Source organism: Poromitra crassiceps, assembly GCF_964638095.1.
Source record: "Poromitra crassiceps genome assembly, chromosome: 5".
NCBI lineage: Eukaryota > Metazoa > Chordata > Actinopteri > Beryciformes > Melamphaidae > Poromitra > Poromitra crassiceps.
In genome coordinates, this window is record NC_139642.1 from 21,478,910 (window position 1) to 21,494,382 (window position 15,473).

At 44.9% G+C, this 15,473-nt stretch overlaps 1 protein-coding gene across 6 annotated transcripts in view; it reads right to left on the reverse strand.

Moving 5' to 3' along the window:
• Positions 1–8,689: 8,689 nt before the first annotated feature.
• nf1a (neurofibromin 1a) overlaps positions 8,690–15,473 on the reverse strand; it is a gene marked incomplete at its 5' end in the record, with an annotated part of 138,018 nt that continues 131,234 nt past the window's right edge. For 3 of the 6 annotated variants that reach the window (XM_083637529.1, XM_083637524.1, XM_083637526.1), the window contains 2 exons: positions 8,690–8,942; positions 11,968–12,021. In XM_083637529.1, coding sequence (XP_083493655.1) covers positions 8,800–8,942; positions 11,968–12,021 — 197 coding nt within the window. In that variant the 3' untranslated portion in view covers positions 8,690–8,799. The remainder of the gene's footprint in view (positions 8,943–11,967; positions 12,022–15,473) is intronic. The other 3 variants (XM_083637528.1, XM_083637525.1, XM_083637527.1) reach the window with 1 other exon arrangement.

Genomic DNA, 15,473 nt, shown 5'->3' on the forward strand with positions numbered 1-15,473 from the left:
AACAGGTGGTGAGAGTGGACAACCGCACCTCCTCCCCACTGACCATCAGCAAAAGAGCACTGCAGGGCTGTGTCTCCATCCCCTTCTGGTACGACCTCTACACCCACGACTGCAGAGTGACGCAAACCTCAAACACCATCGTGAAATTTGTGGACCACACGGCACCTGTGGGGCTGATCTCTAATGGCGATGAGATGGCCTACAGGACAACCACCTCTCCCTGAATGTCTGTCTCTAAGACCAAGGAGGTAATTGTGGATGACAGAAAGGGAGGGGCATGCATACGCCAGTCACCATCAACGTAGTCCCATCAACGGCACAGTGGTGGGTGGGGGTGGACAGCTTCAAACCCGGGAGTTAACGTCCACCACCACTGTTGTCAAACAAGCCCAACAGCACCTGTACGGCCTCAAATGCCTAAAGAAATCTGGCCTGAGGCCCCAAATCCTCAAGGACTTCTAAGGAGGCACCATAGAGAGCCTGCTGACCGGCTGCTTACCACCTACACCAGTGGTCCTCAAACTTTTTGGGCTTCAATACCCCCTTTTCCTGATTTCTGAATCCAAGTATACCCCCTTGACCAAACTACCAATTTTTGCTTAGAAAACTGCAAGAGAAAACTGCAGCATAGGATGCAATGAATGAATGATAGCCCACCTTTTGAAGAATATCACATTTACAAAATAAGAAATTGGGTGGAAGAGTTGCAATTAGTCACTCATTTTATGTTAATGTTTCATTTATTTTCATGATTTATTCTTACATTTTTCCATTTTCCCCTTTCTCTCAAGTACCCCCTGTAGTACCTCCACGTACCCCACTTTGGGAACCACTGACCTACACAAACTGTACTGACGACAACACTCCCTCCTGCCCTCAGGGAGGATACAAGATCCCCCAGAACACACACCACCAGCTGAGGAATACCTTCTTTCCACAGGCCATAAGACTCCTCCACAAACAACTCACACACACACACACACACACACACACACACACACACACACACACACACACACACTGCATAGTACAAGTTTGGAGCACAATATGGCTAACTGATTGTAATATTGGCTAAGTACGCAATCCTATCTGTATAGAATGAGATGTGTCTGTGTGTGAGTGAGTGAGCAGAATTGCGTTCGGCCACAGCTATGCCATTTTACGTACCATCGGGCTGAAACTTTCAGGAAGTGTAAAAAGCACCCCTGCGGTGTGACCTGACAGAGACAGATTTTGCCCTAATTATCTAATGATGTGATGTCACTCGAGCAATGATGACATCCTAACTCCCATGGGTCCACTAGTAATAAGAATGAGAAGTGTCTGTGAGTGTGAGTGAGCAGAACTTTGTTCGGCCACAGCCATGCCGCTGTACGTGCGATCGGGCTGAAACTTTCAGGAAAATCATGCATCTGGTGACATCATCACTGATGACATCACTCCCTGATGACATCATCAGTGATTTATGATGAATTTGAGACCACTGTGTTCCAGACCAGGGTTGGGGGTCCTAACTCCCACGGGTCTACTAGTGCATAAAAATGATCGATAAAAATCGATCTCACATATTTCATTTCATCCCACCTTGCACTGCCATTGCCAGGGTTCTTCAATGTTGCTTTTCTCTTCAAATTTATATTACTAGGGATCTCGCTCGCTTGCTCAGCCGCTTTGCGGCCTCGCTCGTCCTGCAGCTCGCATTCGCAGCTCCGCCGCTGCGTGGCCTTGCCCGCAACTCGGCTGCTGTGTGGCCAATGAGACCAGCATCACTGATGATGTCAGATTTATGACCTCACTGATGATGTCATCAGTGGGATTTATGACATCACTGATGATGTCACAGTGAGATTTATGACATTTTTATTTATGATGCAGCTGTTTACAGAGGGGCACTTGCTATGTTGTGTCTGTGTCGGGAGGGGAGGCTGGCCAGCGAGACTAGTGTCAGGCTGTCAGCAACATAACGGGGGGGCGGGCACCCACATCACATCATGGCAGCTAGAAATAAGCTGGATACCATGTGTTGCTTTTTGCTTATACTAGGAATCTCGCGCGCTCCGGCCGAGCCCGTCCTGCAGCTTGCTGAGCTGCCCCTGCAGCTCGCATTCGCAGCTCGTGCGCTGCGCGGCCTTGCCTGCAACTCGGCTGCTGTGTGGCCAATGAGATCAGCATCACTGATGATGTCAGATTCATGACATCACTGATGATGTCATCAGTGGGATTTATGACATCACTGATGTCAGTGAGATTTATGACATCATGGATGATGTCAGTGGGAATGATGACATCACTGATGATGTCACAGTGGGATATGACATCACGGATGTCGTCACAGTGGGACAGCTCCCATTTATGGTGGGGATTTGTGTCGTGTGGAGCCTCCTGTCCTAAGAATTTCACACAAGTGTACTTGTGCAATCGGAGTGACAATAAACATGTTGAATCTTGAGCATCTGCCTGTCTGTATGTACCTGTGTGTGTGTGTCCTTCGTGTATCTCGAGAACCGTTCATGATCGGATCGACTTCAAAAACGGGGAGCGCGCTTAGGCGGGACCTGACAGAGTGCAGTGCCGAATTTCGTGCAATTTAGACACACGCATAATCATAGCACCACCTACTGGCAACACAAAAGGCAGTTTATCTCAAGAACCGTTCATCCGATCGACTTCAAACTTGGAGGTTGTGCTGCTGGGAACCTGATGGGGTGCAGTGCTGCATTTCGAATTTGGCGGGGGGCGCTGCTTGGGACCCGAGAATGTGCAGTGTGCATTTTTTGCAATTCGACCAATCGGGGGTGGGGGGGGATGGGTGAAGAGTGGGAGCATGATATGTGAATGGGGGGTTAGAGGGGAATGGGCACTGCACTAGTCATTTAAAAGGCATTAAACATTTCTTGTGGTTTTGAATTTTAAAATCTCTATACTCTGTAAACAGCCTGAATTTATATAGCTCTTTTATACTAGGCCTGCATTCATTTTTGGTTTGTCAGTTTCACATAACCAAACTGGAATAAAGAGTGAAGTGAGATTCTAGACAAGCTGTCAAGCAGGGGCGGTTCTAGGCCGTTTTTGGGTGGGCTTTAGCCCACCCAAAAATAGTCTCAGCCCACCCAAAAAAATTGAGGCAAAATTTTTTTTTTTTTTCCCTCTCCAAATCCATGGTGGTCATTAGTAGCAGTTTCTGACTACACTCAATGCGCTGTGTGCGTGTTCCCCCCCCCCCCTCTATGTTCTTAGGGTGGGCTGAGACAAACATTTAGGGGGGTTCAGCTCACCCGAAAAGTTTCTAGAACCGCGGCTGCGCAGGCGCTCCCTCCTCCATCTATCTGCCTAATCCCACATCACTTCACACAGGTCACACACAGTACAGCAGCGAAGTGGTCCTCCACAGTCCACACGATCGTTCTCCCCACTCATGATCAATGAAACTGTGAGGTGAGCATTGAGCAGTCAGTCGTTAGTAGTTACTTAATTAGCGCATATTGATATGCAAATTAGCGCGTAACGTTGTTTCGTAGGCTAAACAAAAGAACTTGTGGCTGTGCCTGCCAGACAAACAGGTGGACTGGAGGAAGGTAGGTAGGCTACCATGGCACCAGCTAGCATCATGCTAGCTTGCAGTAAAGTGGGTGTAAATGGATGCAATGTTTTTTGAGAAACATATGGGCATAAGTGACAAACATATTTTCAAACGGGTCCCTTGTTATCTGAATGAAATTAAGCCCTTTAGAATCGCAAGTGGCTGCTTTACACAGCCTGTCTGATGTGATGATGATGATAGCTTAACATGCGTACATGGCATGCTATTCCCTTTTCTTTCCTTCTTTCCCTATTTTTGCACGCTGTGGTGGTGGTAGCCTACCAACTTCCAACCAGTCAGATCTTGTTTTTTCCCACAATAATTTCATAATTAAGAACTTTGATGTACAAATTTATTGGGCGTCTAAATGTCTCTCAGAACTCGAATATCATACTACTAACCAACCCTGGTATTAGGTGTGTCAGATACCAATCACATATGTGGAAGTTTTGGTATAAGTGCCTTTTATAGATATACTGTGTATTTGTGTGTTCTCTGAATTGTTGTCTGTTGTTATATCTGGACCCTGTGTCTGCAAATAAAGTTGATGATAATGATAATACCATTTGTAATGCCACCGTTGTAGTGCTGTTGTTCAAAATTAAAGTACATTTTCTCAGATTTATTGGTGTCTTTCTAGTCACACAATTTAATAGTCAGTGTTTCCCATACACTGATCTATTTGTGGTGGTACACCCTACATAGATTTTGACCCCCACAAATACTGCCACATATTAATTTCAACTAGTTGACTGCAAACTCCTGCTTTAGTGCTTACAGTATATTATTATCTTGTCGGAATATTATTCCAGCCAATAAGTTAGGAAGTTCCCTTTTGATATAATTTTACTTTTGTTTTGCCTACAAAGCAAAATGTTACTTTACTTGAAACTCCCCTGAAGTGATTTTGGTATTATTTATGCAAGCATAATTCTACCATATAGAACCTGTATGCAGAATATATATAGTATATATAGGGAAACAATTATTTTTTCATCGCTGTAAAACCACAGAACGGTAAAGAAGATATTGATGTGTGTAGTTCTTCATAGATCTAGTCTCTTCATTTTGATCTCAAAGTGCGCCAGTTTGATCCATTTTTACTTGAAACTGTACAAAATTTTCTTCCGGGGGGGCATGCCCCCGGACCCCCCTAGGGGTTCAGCGGTCCGTGACCTTTGGGTGGGCTGAGCCCACCCAAAGCTCTGATGCTAAAACCGCCCCTGCTGTCAAGTGATCAGTCTGATGAGACAATTTGTCAAGTGATCAGTCTCTATCAACACACAGGTTCAAACATATAGTGGAGAGCAAAACATTTTATTACTAACACTGGAATAGTTCAATATGTATATTATTATACAGAAACTAACTGCTTTACAAAAACAAAATGATACAATATCACATGTATGTACAGTGTAGTAAATATACCATCTCAAATTGTACACAAAATATTTACAATTGTCACACATACTGCATTAAAAAGAAAACTCAGACCAATACTCTAAAGACATTAGATTTTGCATAACATCAAATAAAACATGCCACATTTGAGGTTTTTCATCTTTACAAACCCATGACTGTGATTTTTAAATTAGTGCAAGTCAACCACTTGTTTAAGAGGTTATGGATACCTAATCCTTAATATTCTATTCACATACAAGTCAAACTAAAGCCTGGAAACTATGGAAAACAGATATTATGCTGCTCGGACCATTTTGCCGTTAGAACCGCGGATCGAGTTGCTAGGATACGTTTGGGTGTCATTGAAAGAACTCCACCAGCCTGGGCGTTTGGATCCCAAATCACTTTCCTTTTTGACAAATGATCAGATTGACCTTAACAGATCAGCATGAGGCAAAACGCAATATGATTGAGATATTTTGTAACCACCGGCGATGTGTCATGGACACCGTTTGCAAATCCTCTATTCTGTAACCGAGTGGCTGAAGAGGAGAAAGAGGTGAGCGATGCCTCGCTGGATCAGCAACATACAACGCCTGTCACAGATTTCAATCATGGAAACTGGACAGTGGTTAAGAGGCATGAACTCTCACAAGGGAAGAATGACGTGACCCAAATGGCGATACCGACTTTTAAACAACTTACAGTGAGGGGCGCGGCGGGGGGGGGGGGATCCTGGTTTGGTCCTGATTCCCTTAAAGCAAAACAAATAAATAAAATAATATATAAAAAGAAGAAAAAAGCAAAATCCCATTAGTGAACCTGACAATGCCTCACCGATGAAGGGCAACAATATTAAAATGCAGTGAGGTTTGTGACGCTATTTCCCACTGTCCACGGGGAGGAGTGAATTCTACATGTTTCAATAGATTTCCTCGTTAATAATCTCGATTATTATATTATTATTACACATTGGCCAATGCAAATATTTGATTCTTCCCTTTACGTCGTTCTGTTGAGGCTGAACTACAATACTGCTTTCAAGGCCGTCTGTTAGAATCCTCTTCTGCTTGCTCCCTTTCGGCCATCTGTTCTGTGATGATCACACTGCATGAACTGTATGGATCTCTCACATTCGATTCAAAGGACGACAATAGAAGTCAAATAACACAAGTGGTGAACCATTTCACAAATGTATGAAAGTACACGGCATCTATACTTAAAATCAACACTTAAAATGGTAAGAAATTGTTTCAAGATTTCTCGTATGGACAAACCGATAAAAAAAAAAAAAGAAGAAGAGTTGCACAACAATACTCAACTCTTGCCATGCATAGATGTTAAGGCAGGATAGAAGTGTTTGAGAAACCAAAGCAGGCGGAGCTGTGGATGGGAACACTCGTCATCAGAGGCCCACTCTCTAGCGTGTCGTGTGCCATTTGTCAACGACGTCGTCTTCGCACCGTTTAAGTTTTGGAACCTTTTTGCGCCAACGTGTTTTCGAAAGCAGATTTCATTTCCCAATCCCGTAGTGCAAGCTAGTCTTTGGTGCAGAGTCCCTGTGATCACACTGCTGGGGGGGGGTCTGGGCCTGTTCAGACAATCTCACACGGTCAGATCGCGTCGACGTTTTCCGGGAGTCATTTTGTCATATGTTTGGCACTTTCCCTCAACCTGCCTCCTGTTAACTTCTACCGCAGTTAGTGATTTCCTACGTTTCCCAGAATGACCGGGGCCTCTTTACTGCAAACATGTGACTTGTGGCAGCATTGCATTCTGGTCTATTGAGGCTACGGGTCCGTGGAGAAATTGGACTCTCCATCTCTACGATGGATTTCTCCACTGTATGATTGTTGAACGTCTCGGTGCAAAGTGGTTGCTCTTTGATTCTGAGGCGCTGACCCCAAAACCTCGACGTTTCTGTTCATGTTTTAGATCCCCGAAACATTTTCTCATATATAGCTTAAACCATTATAGCGGCTGGAAATATCTAAAAACGGGAATAAAACAAAAACAAATACACCATCAAAGAACAAAATGGACCCAGAAATGCCAGATACGTCACCGAGAGCTGTTTTTAACAAGTGTCAAAATGTTTTGCGGGATGTATTTTTCCTTCAATAAAAATGGGGTCAAATACGAGAACTCATCTCAATATCGCATGGGTTGTGTTTGACTCCAACTCGAGTGTCGGCGTGAAATGGGAGGTGTTTTTTAGTATCATGGGATCAAACGTCTCTCTCCTCTTCAAATGGTCGTTGGAGGTAATCAATAAATAAATTCCACATAAGAGAGAGAGCTCAATGTGAATAGGCAACAAAAGAGTTGGCATCATATTGCACCAAGTGGACATAGTGAATTTGGTTTTCCCTGTTCGGCTGTTTACAAATCAAACCGCTGATTGACCAAGGAGTTTAAGAGGTGAGGATTATTGCCTATTACACAATTTTCCTTGTCACTGTGTAAACAAAACAAAAATGCTATGCGCTGAAAACACGATTCATACTAGAAAAACAAAAACAAAACAAAAAACTTAACGCACAGGCGCACACAAAAAAACGACAACAAAAAACACGCTTTTAGCTATTTACAGGTTTGCGCCTTCCCCCTAGTGTTTTGCAATCTTCATGTTCATACACTGAAAGTGTTTCAAAAGAACATTTTTGGAAAGTGTTTTTCAAAGAATAAGAAGTTTGTGTGTGTGTGTGTAGCACTATCTAGCTGTACAGGATAAATACTTTCAGGCAACAGGGTATATGGATGATTGTATATTTGACGATCATTGGATGCCAGTTTATGACACAGCTCTTTCGCAGCGTGTTGACTCGTGGTGATGTGGACGGCACGCCTCCATAATTAGTACCTGTTCTTTTTGTCCCCAGCAAGGTTTTGGCTTCTATTTTACAAATTGTACACATTGAAAAAACCCTGACAAAAGGCACACCATGGAGAAAAAACGTCAACATCTAAATTCACTAAGGACAAGTTATACATAATCCTTCTATGTACTGTATATTATGTACATCGGCAGGGGGGGGAGGGGGGAGATTTGAAGGCGGTCTTGGGGAGAGTCCGTCGGGCAGCTCGCAGGCTTCCCCCCCGCTGCCTTGTTGTCGTTTGGTCCATCTTTGCGCTGACGGGGGAGGCAGCTGCACTCGGGAGTGTTTTGAGCCTGGTCATGAGGAGGGTGAGGGGGACTTCATTTGGGGGGGGGGGGGTTGGTGCATGGATCGAACTTCAGCATGTTAAGTTTCACTATTTTCTGCCCCCGCCCCCCCTGTGTAAACTGCCCTACATCATATCAACATCACGGTCCCATACTTCATCGATGTCCCAGACCGGAAACCTTTGATGTGGCTCTTCCTGGGCCGGTGTCCGCGTCAGAGTCTTTGTGAAACGAAACAAACAAACAAAAAAAACGGCCACAAAACATTTGCGCTGTCAGGTTTATACATGTGTCGTCTTATGTTCTATGTACAGCTTAAATAGCGACTCCCCCCCCCCCCCCCCAAACTCATGGCGGGTTGTATCCACAAAGAGACCAAAAAAATGAATCAACGACAGCTTCTCGTTCGCCTTCGGGCCACCGTCTCGAAGCAAAAAAAAAGAGAAAAGAAAATCTACGTGAAGAAATCTCAGCACAGAATTCAAGTTGGCCCTCGCTAGTATTTTTTTAAATGCAAAAACACCAAAAATCTGGTTCTCCCGCTGAGACGACAATGAATCAAATAAAACAAGGAGTAAAAATAAAGAGAATAAAGACGTGTAAAAGTGGAGTGCAGCATGAGGCCTGGCGGCGGCGGCGGGCGGGCGGCTCCTCAGACGATCTTCTTGATGCTGGGTCTCTTGAAGCTGCCGGCGCTGCGCTGCTTCTGGACCTGACTGGCCGATCCGTGGCGCGTGCGGCCGCCGCCCGACAGCGCCGAGCTGGGCGACAGCTGCACGTTCTCCTTGTCCACACCTGCAGGGAGGGAGGGGTGAAGATAGAGGTGTAGGGAGGACAGAGGAGGGACGGGACGGAGCCGATGAAAGAGGGAGGGAAAGGAAGGAGAGAGCCGCTGTTAGACTGTGGAGTGAGACAGCAGAAAGAACAAGCATCAGAAATGAGCGAGCGTTTCCCATTTGATTAACAAATTGGTCTTTTTCAGAGCAGCCATTTTGTGTCTAAAAGGCAGGGTAAACACAGGTGCAACCAAAATATGAATGAGGGCCCCAGCATTGGAACACAAGCGGATTGGAAGTTGGAAACCCTCATTACTGTTTTGGTTGCACCTGTGTTCACCCTGCCCTTTTAGACACAAAATGACCATAGAGTTTCAAAGTGCAGTTTTGGCATGGGACCTAAGAGATTTCATTCCCATTCATTTTTCCATAGACATTTCATAAAATACTTGTAAAAATAGTTTTACTTGGTCAAACCAAGATTCAGCTATAGAATCAGCTATATACAGATAACATTTTCACTTGGACTAAAACTAAAATCGTGGAAAAAAGTGTTTTCTTGTTCTATGTGAAATGTTCTATGGCCTCTCCTGATTCTGAATGGCATTTTATGAAAGGTCTACAGAAAAATGAATGGGGAATTATATCTCTTAGAGTCTTTTCCGAACTCGGAAGAGCGTGACTTTTATACTCTATACACAACAGAGTTCCTACATCTTTTTCAAAGTAAAATTCAAGCATTTCTCAAACATTTCAAGGTGCTTTTACAAGCTTTTCCAGCACCTCAGAGCTGCAGTAAATTACATATTTATAGACTCAAAATGATGATTTCACTTGAGGCTCGAGCGCAGTTTCTTCATTTTGCGCAAAAGCAATTAAGGTCTCTCCAACTTATTTTATTTCTTTATCTACAAATCAAGCTATTCAGTCAGATAGCGATTTATTATGAAAGTCATCTAATTACAATTTCAAGCTGTCTCAAGCACTTTATTCAAAATCCAAGCACTTTCAAACCTTGAAAATACCACATTAAATACCACATTAAAAGTGAATCCAAACACCACATTAAAATTTAAGTGTTTTCAAGGATTTCCAGCACCCGTAGGAACCCTGACACTAGTTAATTTCTTGCCTGCATCTGATTCAAGTATTTGAGTACCAACTATCAAACACTAGGGGGTACTATGGACAAGCCTGGGTGAACAACCTCCTCAATTTGAAGGTACTGCAGTACTGCCCTGCCATCAAAGTTGTAAATGTACCCTTTTTTTATGTGATTTTTTGTAGTGAATCTGGGCTCAAGCTCATAGCAGATGGACTTTTAACATTTCTGTCTGAACTCTCTGAACTTCTCACCATTGCTGCTTCACTCGCCACCCGCCTCCTACTCACCGGTGACCTCAACATCCACGTCGACCAACCCAACTGTAACCTCGCATCTGACTTCCTCTCTCTCCTCGACTGTTTCCACCTCTCCCAACACAGGTGCATTTCCCCACACATGTTAAAGGCCACACCCCCAACATGTTCATTTCCCCACACATGTTAAAGGCCACACCCTCCCTATATCTAATCTCCTCCCCCTCTCATTTCCACTCTCTGATCACTTCTGTATCCTCTTCTCCGACACTTCTTTCTCCTTCTTCTTTGACACCGTTTGTCACTCCATCCTCCCTCAAAAGGCTGCACCAACTCGGTGTCACTGGACTGGCTCACCTCCTACCTCACCAGACAGACAACAGTTCATCTCCCTCTCTGGTCACACCTCCACCACCTCCTCATGTCACTAGTCCAGAAAAAAAGTATTTCTGAGTAGAGCTGAATACAATATGAAGTATGAACTGCTATACTTTCCAAAATCACAGAGGCTGCAATTAATGGCTTAAGGTAGGCAATCTTTGATCCATGAAACATGTACAATGTTGGGCAATCGCAAATCCTGAACACTGACATCTATTTTTTTTTAAACAAAAACACTTTTATTTAAACAATTTGATAAATTTCTAAAAAAAAATCTCACAAGAAATACGTGATGATATGAATCACAGTATAAATTGCAATATCAATATTCTGTCAAATAATCACAATTAGATTGTTTTTTTGGTCAATAGAGAGCCGCAGGGATGACGTATTTTTGTAGTCAGAACGTGGAAGTCCGGACTTCCTGGTTCTTCACTGTTTCTGTCTATGGGATTTTTGAATGGGTTTTTGCCGCGATGCTTCTAATAATCTCTCTGGGCAACGCTGGCTTAATCAAACGCGAACCAGAGTTCAGTCGGATAATCTTCACACATGAGGACCACTTTCATGAGTTTTGTAGCGTAAATGCGAGCCCTAGAAGTAAAAAGCTCGAGCTAAGCTAATCCAGAACTACACACTGTCGCATAGGCTTCCACGTCACGTCAGCCCTCAACCTGGACTGTTGTTGGATGTGTGCACTGATTACCCCGGGCTGAACGGGCTGAACCAGGTGAGGGAAAGAGAATTTCCGTGTTCGTCCTTTGAAGTGGTGACGTTATTGACGTATATATCCCCATCGACTCAACAGTGTAGTCTCATTTAGCCGTTTGCTAGCTAGCCGCCCTTTTAACGGCACGTAAAAGCTTCAAAACTCATAAAAGTGGTCCTCGTGTGTGAAGATGATATTACTAAACACTGGTTCGCGTTTGATTAAGCCAGCGTTGCCCAGAGAGATTATTAGAAGCATCGCGCCAAAAACCCATTCAAAACTCCCATAAGCGAAAACAGTGAAGAACCAGGAGTGTTAGCATCGATGATTTCCGGACTCGTTCCTGCGGCTCTCTATATCGTTCAGCCCTAGCCTGGAGTGGATCTGGGATCAGCTCAACAAGCACATGTGGGATCTGAGTTGACCTCAGAGGGTCAAAGGAGAAGAGAACCTGGGAGGAGGTTAGGGTTAGGCATGAGAAGAGAACCTGGGAGGAGGTTAGGGTTAGGCATGAGAAGAGAACCTGGGAGGAGGTTAGGGTTAGGCATGAGAAGAGAACCTGGGAGGAGGTTAGGGTTAGGCATGAGAAGAGTACCTGGCAGGAGGAGGTGTGGCGCAAAAACAGCAGACTTAGAGCAAGACAGAGAGGCTTTAGAGAGAGAGAAGCAAAAGAGGCAGAGAGAGAGAAAATGGGAAGAAAGGGAGATAATGGGAGAGAAACAAGAGAAGAGTGATGAGAAACAAAAGATAAGAAAAAAATGGGTATGAAAGATACAATGTAAACGAATGACAGCAAAGTGAGTCACTATCCTCTGATCACAAATGGAATCATACTATAAAGCAAGTTTTTTTTTTTTTTTTTAGTATTTTCTGTATGTGTATGTCAAGTTTTTTTTTTTTTTTAGTATTTTCTGTATGTGTATGTCCTTCGCATATTCCGAGAACTGTTCGTCCCATGTGCTTTACACCTGGCGGGTGTATTGCTGGGGATCCGAGGAGGTGCAGTGTCAGATCTGCTGCAATTTGGACACGCTCAATATTAATACATGTCAATTATTAATCAAAACAAATGGACTGAACAAGCGAACAGCAGGAGAATCCATGCTAGTTTTCCACAATGTCCACTGTCTGACTTCAGCCTCGTAACGCATCCTGATCACGTGATCTGCGGATCAGTGGAAAGTGCACAGACCAATCAACATAACCAGCCAATCAGGGATGCCGCTGCTGAAATAGTAATGGCAGCTCCCAAAGCAACGAGCGATAACATTAACGTTAGTAGAGTAAACACACCCTTTTGACATTGACGAAGATCCAATGTAGGATCGAAATGTTGTCTGTTCATTAAATTAAACTACCTTCTTTTTTCATAGAGTACACACAGCCATAAATAGACTCAATAACATAAATTAAACAAGAACAGGAGTATTCACTAGCGTAGTTTCTCGATGAAAAAGAGGTTTTCGGCGTTCTTCTGAGTGGAGTTTGATTGGATTTGGTGACGCCGATTGGCTGAAGGAGTTGTCTGTCAAGGCAAGTGCTCCCGCCTAGGAGTGCAGACTGCTACATAGAATGAAACAGAATGTGAGGTCAGGATGGTTTTTACCAGGCGAGTCTGACTTAGCTGTGCATGTGAAAACACTTGATGTACCAAATAAATGTTATTATATTATTCAATATTGTGATACTCGATAATATTGAGTATCGGCCCAAGCCTCATTTCCTTACACCCATATAAAGCTCAGGTGCTAAAAACTTTGCACCACACACTCAATAAAACTAACACTCTTCAAATATAATGATGATTTGGTATTTGATAAGTTATACATTATTAGAAACCGTGTGCTGCGCGCGCTCCTTTATAGTCTACTGTGCCTCGTCCTCCTCCTCCTCGCTCATTTCTGCCGTACCTCATTGGTTTCGCCTCGAGGTCGCAGGCGCCTTACCCGGCCTCGCCTGCTATGTGGGCTGACATACGCAGCTCGGAGAATAAAATAATCCTCTCCTGGGATTCCATGTTCTATCTAAACAGTCTATTGTAAAAGCCGGCCAGGTGAAATATCAGAGCAAACGTTTTGAGATGGACAGGTGGTACCACAGCACTGCACATTGCAGGCTGGAGACACGTGATGTTTGGGTGGTACCACAGCACTGCACGTTGCAGGCTGGAGACGTGTGATGTTTGGGTGGTACCACAGCACTGCACGTTGCAGGCTGGAGACGTGTGATGTTTGGGTGGTACCACAGCACTACACGTTGCAGGCTGGAGACGCGTGATGTTTGGGTGGTACCACAGCACTACACGTTGCAGGCTGGAGACACGTGATGTTTGGGTGGTACCACAGCACTACACGTTGCAGGCTGGAGACATGTGATGTTTGGGTGGTACCACAGCACTGCACGTTGCAGGCTGGAGACGTGTGATGTTTGGGTGGTACCACAGCACTACACGTTGCAGGCTGGAGACGTGTGATGTTTGGGTGGTACCACAGCACTACACGTTGCAGGCTGGAGACACGTGATGTTTGGGTGGTACCACAGCACTACACGTTGCAGGCTGGAGACATGTGATGTTTGGGTGGTACCACAGCACTGCACGTTGCAGGCTGGAGACGTGTGATGTTTGGGAGGTACCACAGCACTGCACGTTGCAGGCTGGAGACGTGTGATGTTTGGGTGGTACCACAGCACTGCACGTTGCAGGCTGGAGACACGTGATGTTTGGGTGGTACCACAGCACTGCACGTTGCAGGCTGGAGACGTGTGATGTTTGGGTGGTACCACAGCACTGCACGTTGCAGGCTGGAGACACGTGATGTTTGGGTGGTACCACAGCACTGCACGTTGCAGGCTGGAGACGTGTGATGTTTGGGTGGTACCACAGCACTACACGTTGCAGGCTGGAGACGTGTGATGTTTGGGTGGTACCACAGCACTGCACGTTGCAGGCTGGAGACGCGTGATGTTTGGGTGGTACCACAGCACTACACGTTGCAGGCTGGAGACGTGTGATGTTTGGGTGGTACCACAGCACTGCACGTTGCAGGCTGGAGACGTGTGATGTTTGGGTGGTACCACAGCACTACACGTTGCAGGCTGGAGACGTGTGATGTTTGGGTGGTACCACAGCACTGCACGTTGCAGGCTGGAGACACGTGATGTTTGGGTGGTACCACAGCACTACACGTTGCAGGCTGGAGACACGTGATGTTTGGGTGGTACCACAGCACTGCACGTTGCAGGCTGGAGACGTGTGATGTTTGGGTGGTACCACAGCACTACACGTTGCAGGCTGGAGACGTGTGATGTTTGGGTGGTACCACAGCACTGCACGTTGCAGGCTGGAGACGTGTGATGTTTGGGTGGTACCACAGCACTACACGTTGCAGGCTGGAGACGTGTGATGTTTGGGTGGTACCACAGCACTGCACGTTGCAGGCTGGAGACGTGTGATGTTTGGGTGGTACCACAGCACTGCACATTGCAGGCTGGAGATGTGTGATGTTTGGGTGGTACCACAGCACTGCACATTGCAGGCTGGAGACACGTGATGTTTGGGTGGGCTTGGTGAGCGTCTGTAGACTAGTGAAGCAACACCACCAGCTACACCACCTGTCTGCTAAACACAGGCCAGCGGAAACTACAGACCGCTTGACTGATGCTACTTTAGCCAATGACTCACACATCTCTAGGCTATTCTGACACTCAAAGCTAATTTCACATACTAGTCTATATGACTAAACTTCCCCTAAATGACTTAAGAGCTTTTTAATAGTACCTGGGATATAATTTAAAATGCAGCCTATTTGTGAGTGGACGAAGCTAATGAAAAAAGTATGAAGAGCAGTATAAGGAAAAAACAAACACACCCAGAAAGTAATTGTTAGGAGACATGAGGTCCAACATGTTTATCATGCTCGCTGTATTATCTTGAAGTGAAAGTAATGTGATATACCATAAGGAAACAAAACCAACACTACTGCCGTTCCCCTCTGGATCTGTCTAAACATTTCACAACAACCCCGGTGCTGTGGAGAGTAGTAAACTGCCATTCACATACACATCTTCAGTTCACATTTGGGCTCTTCAATAAAACCACTC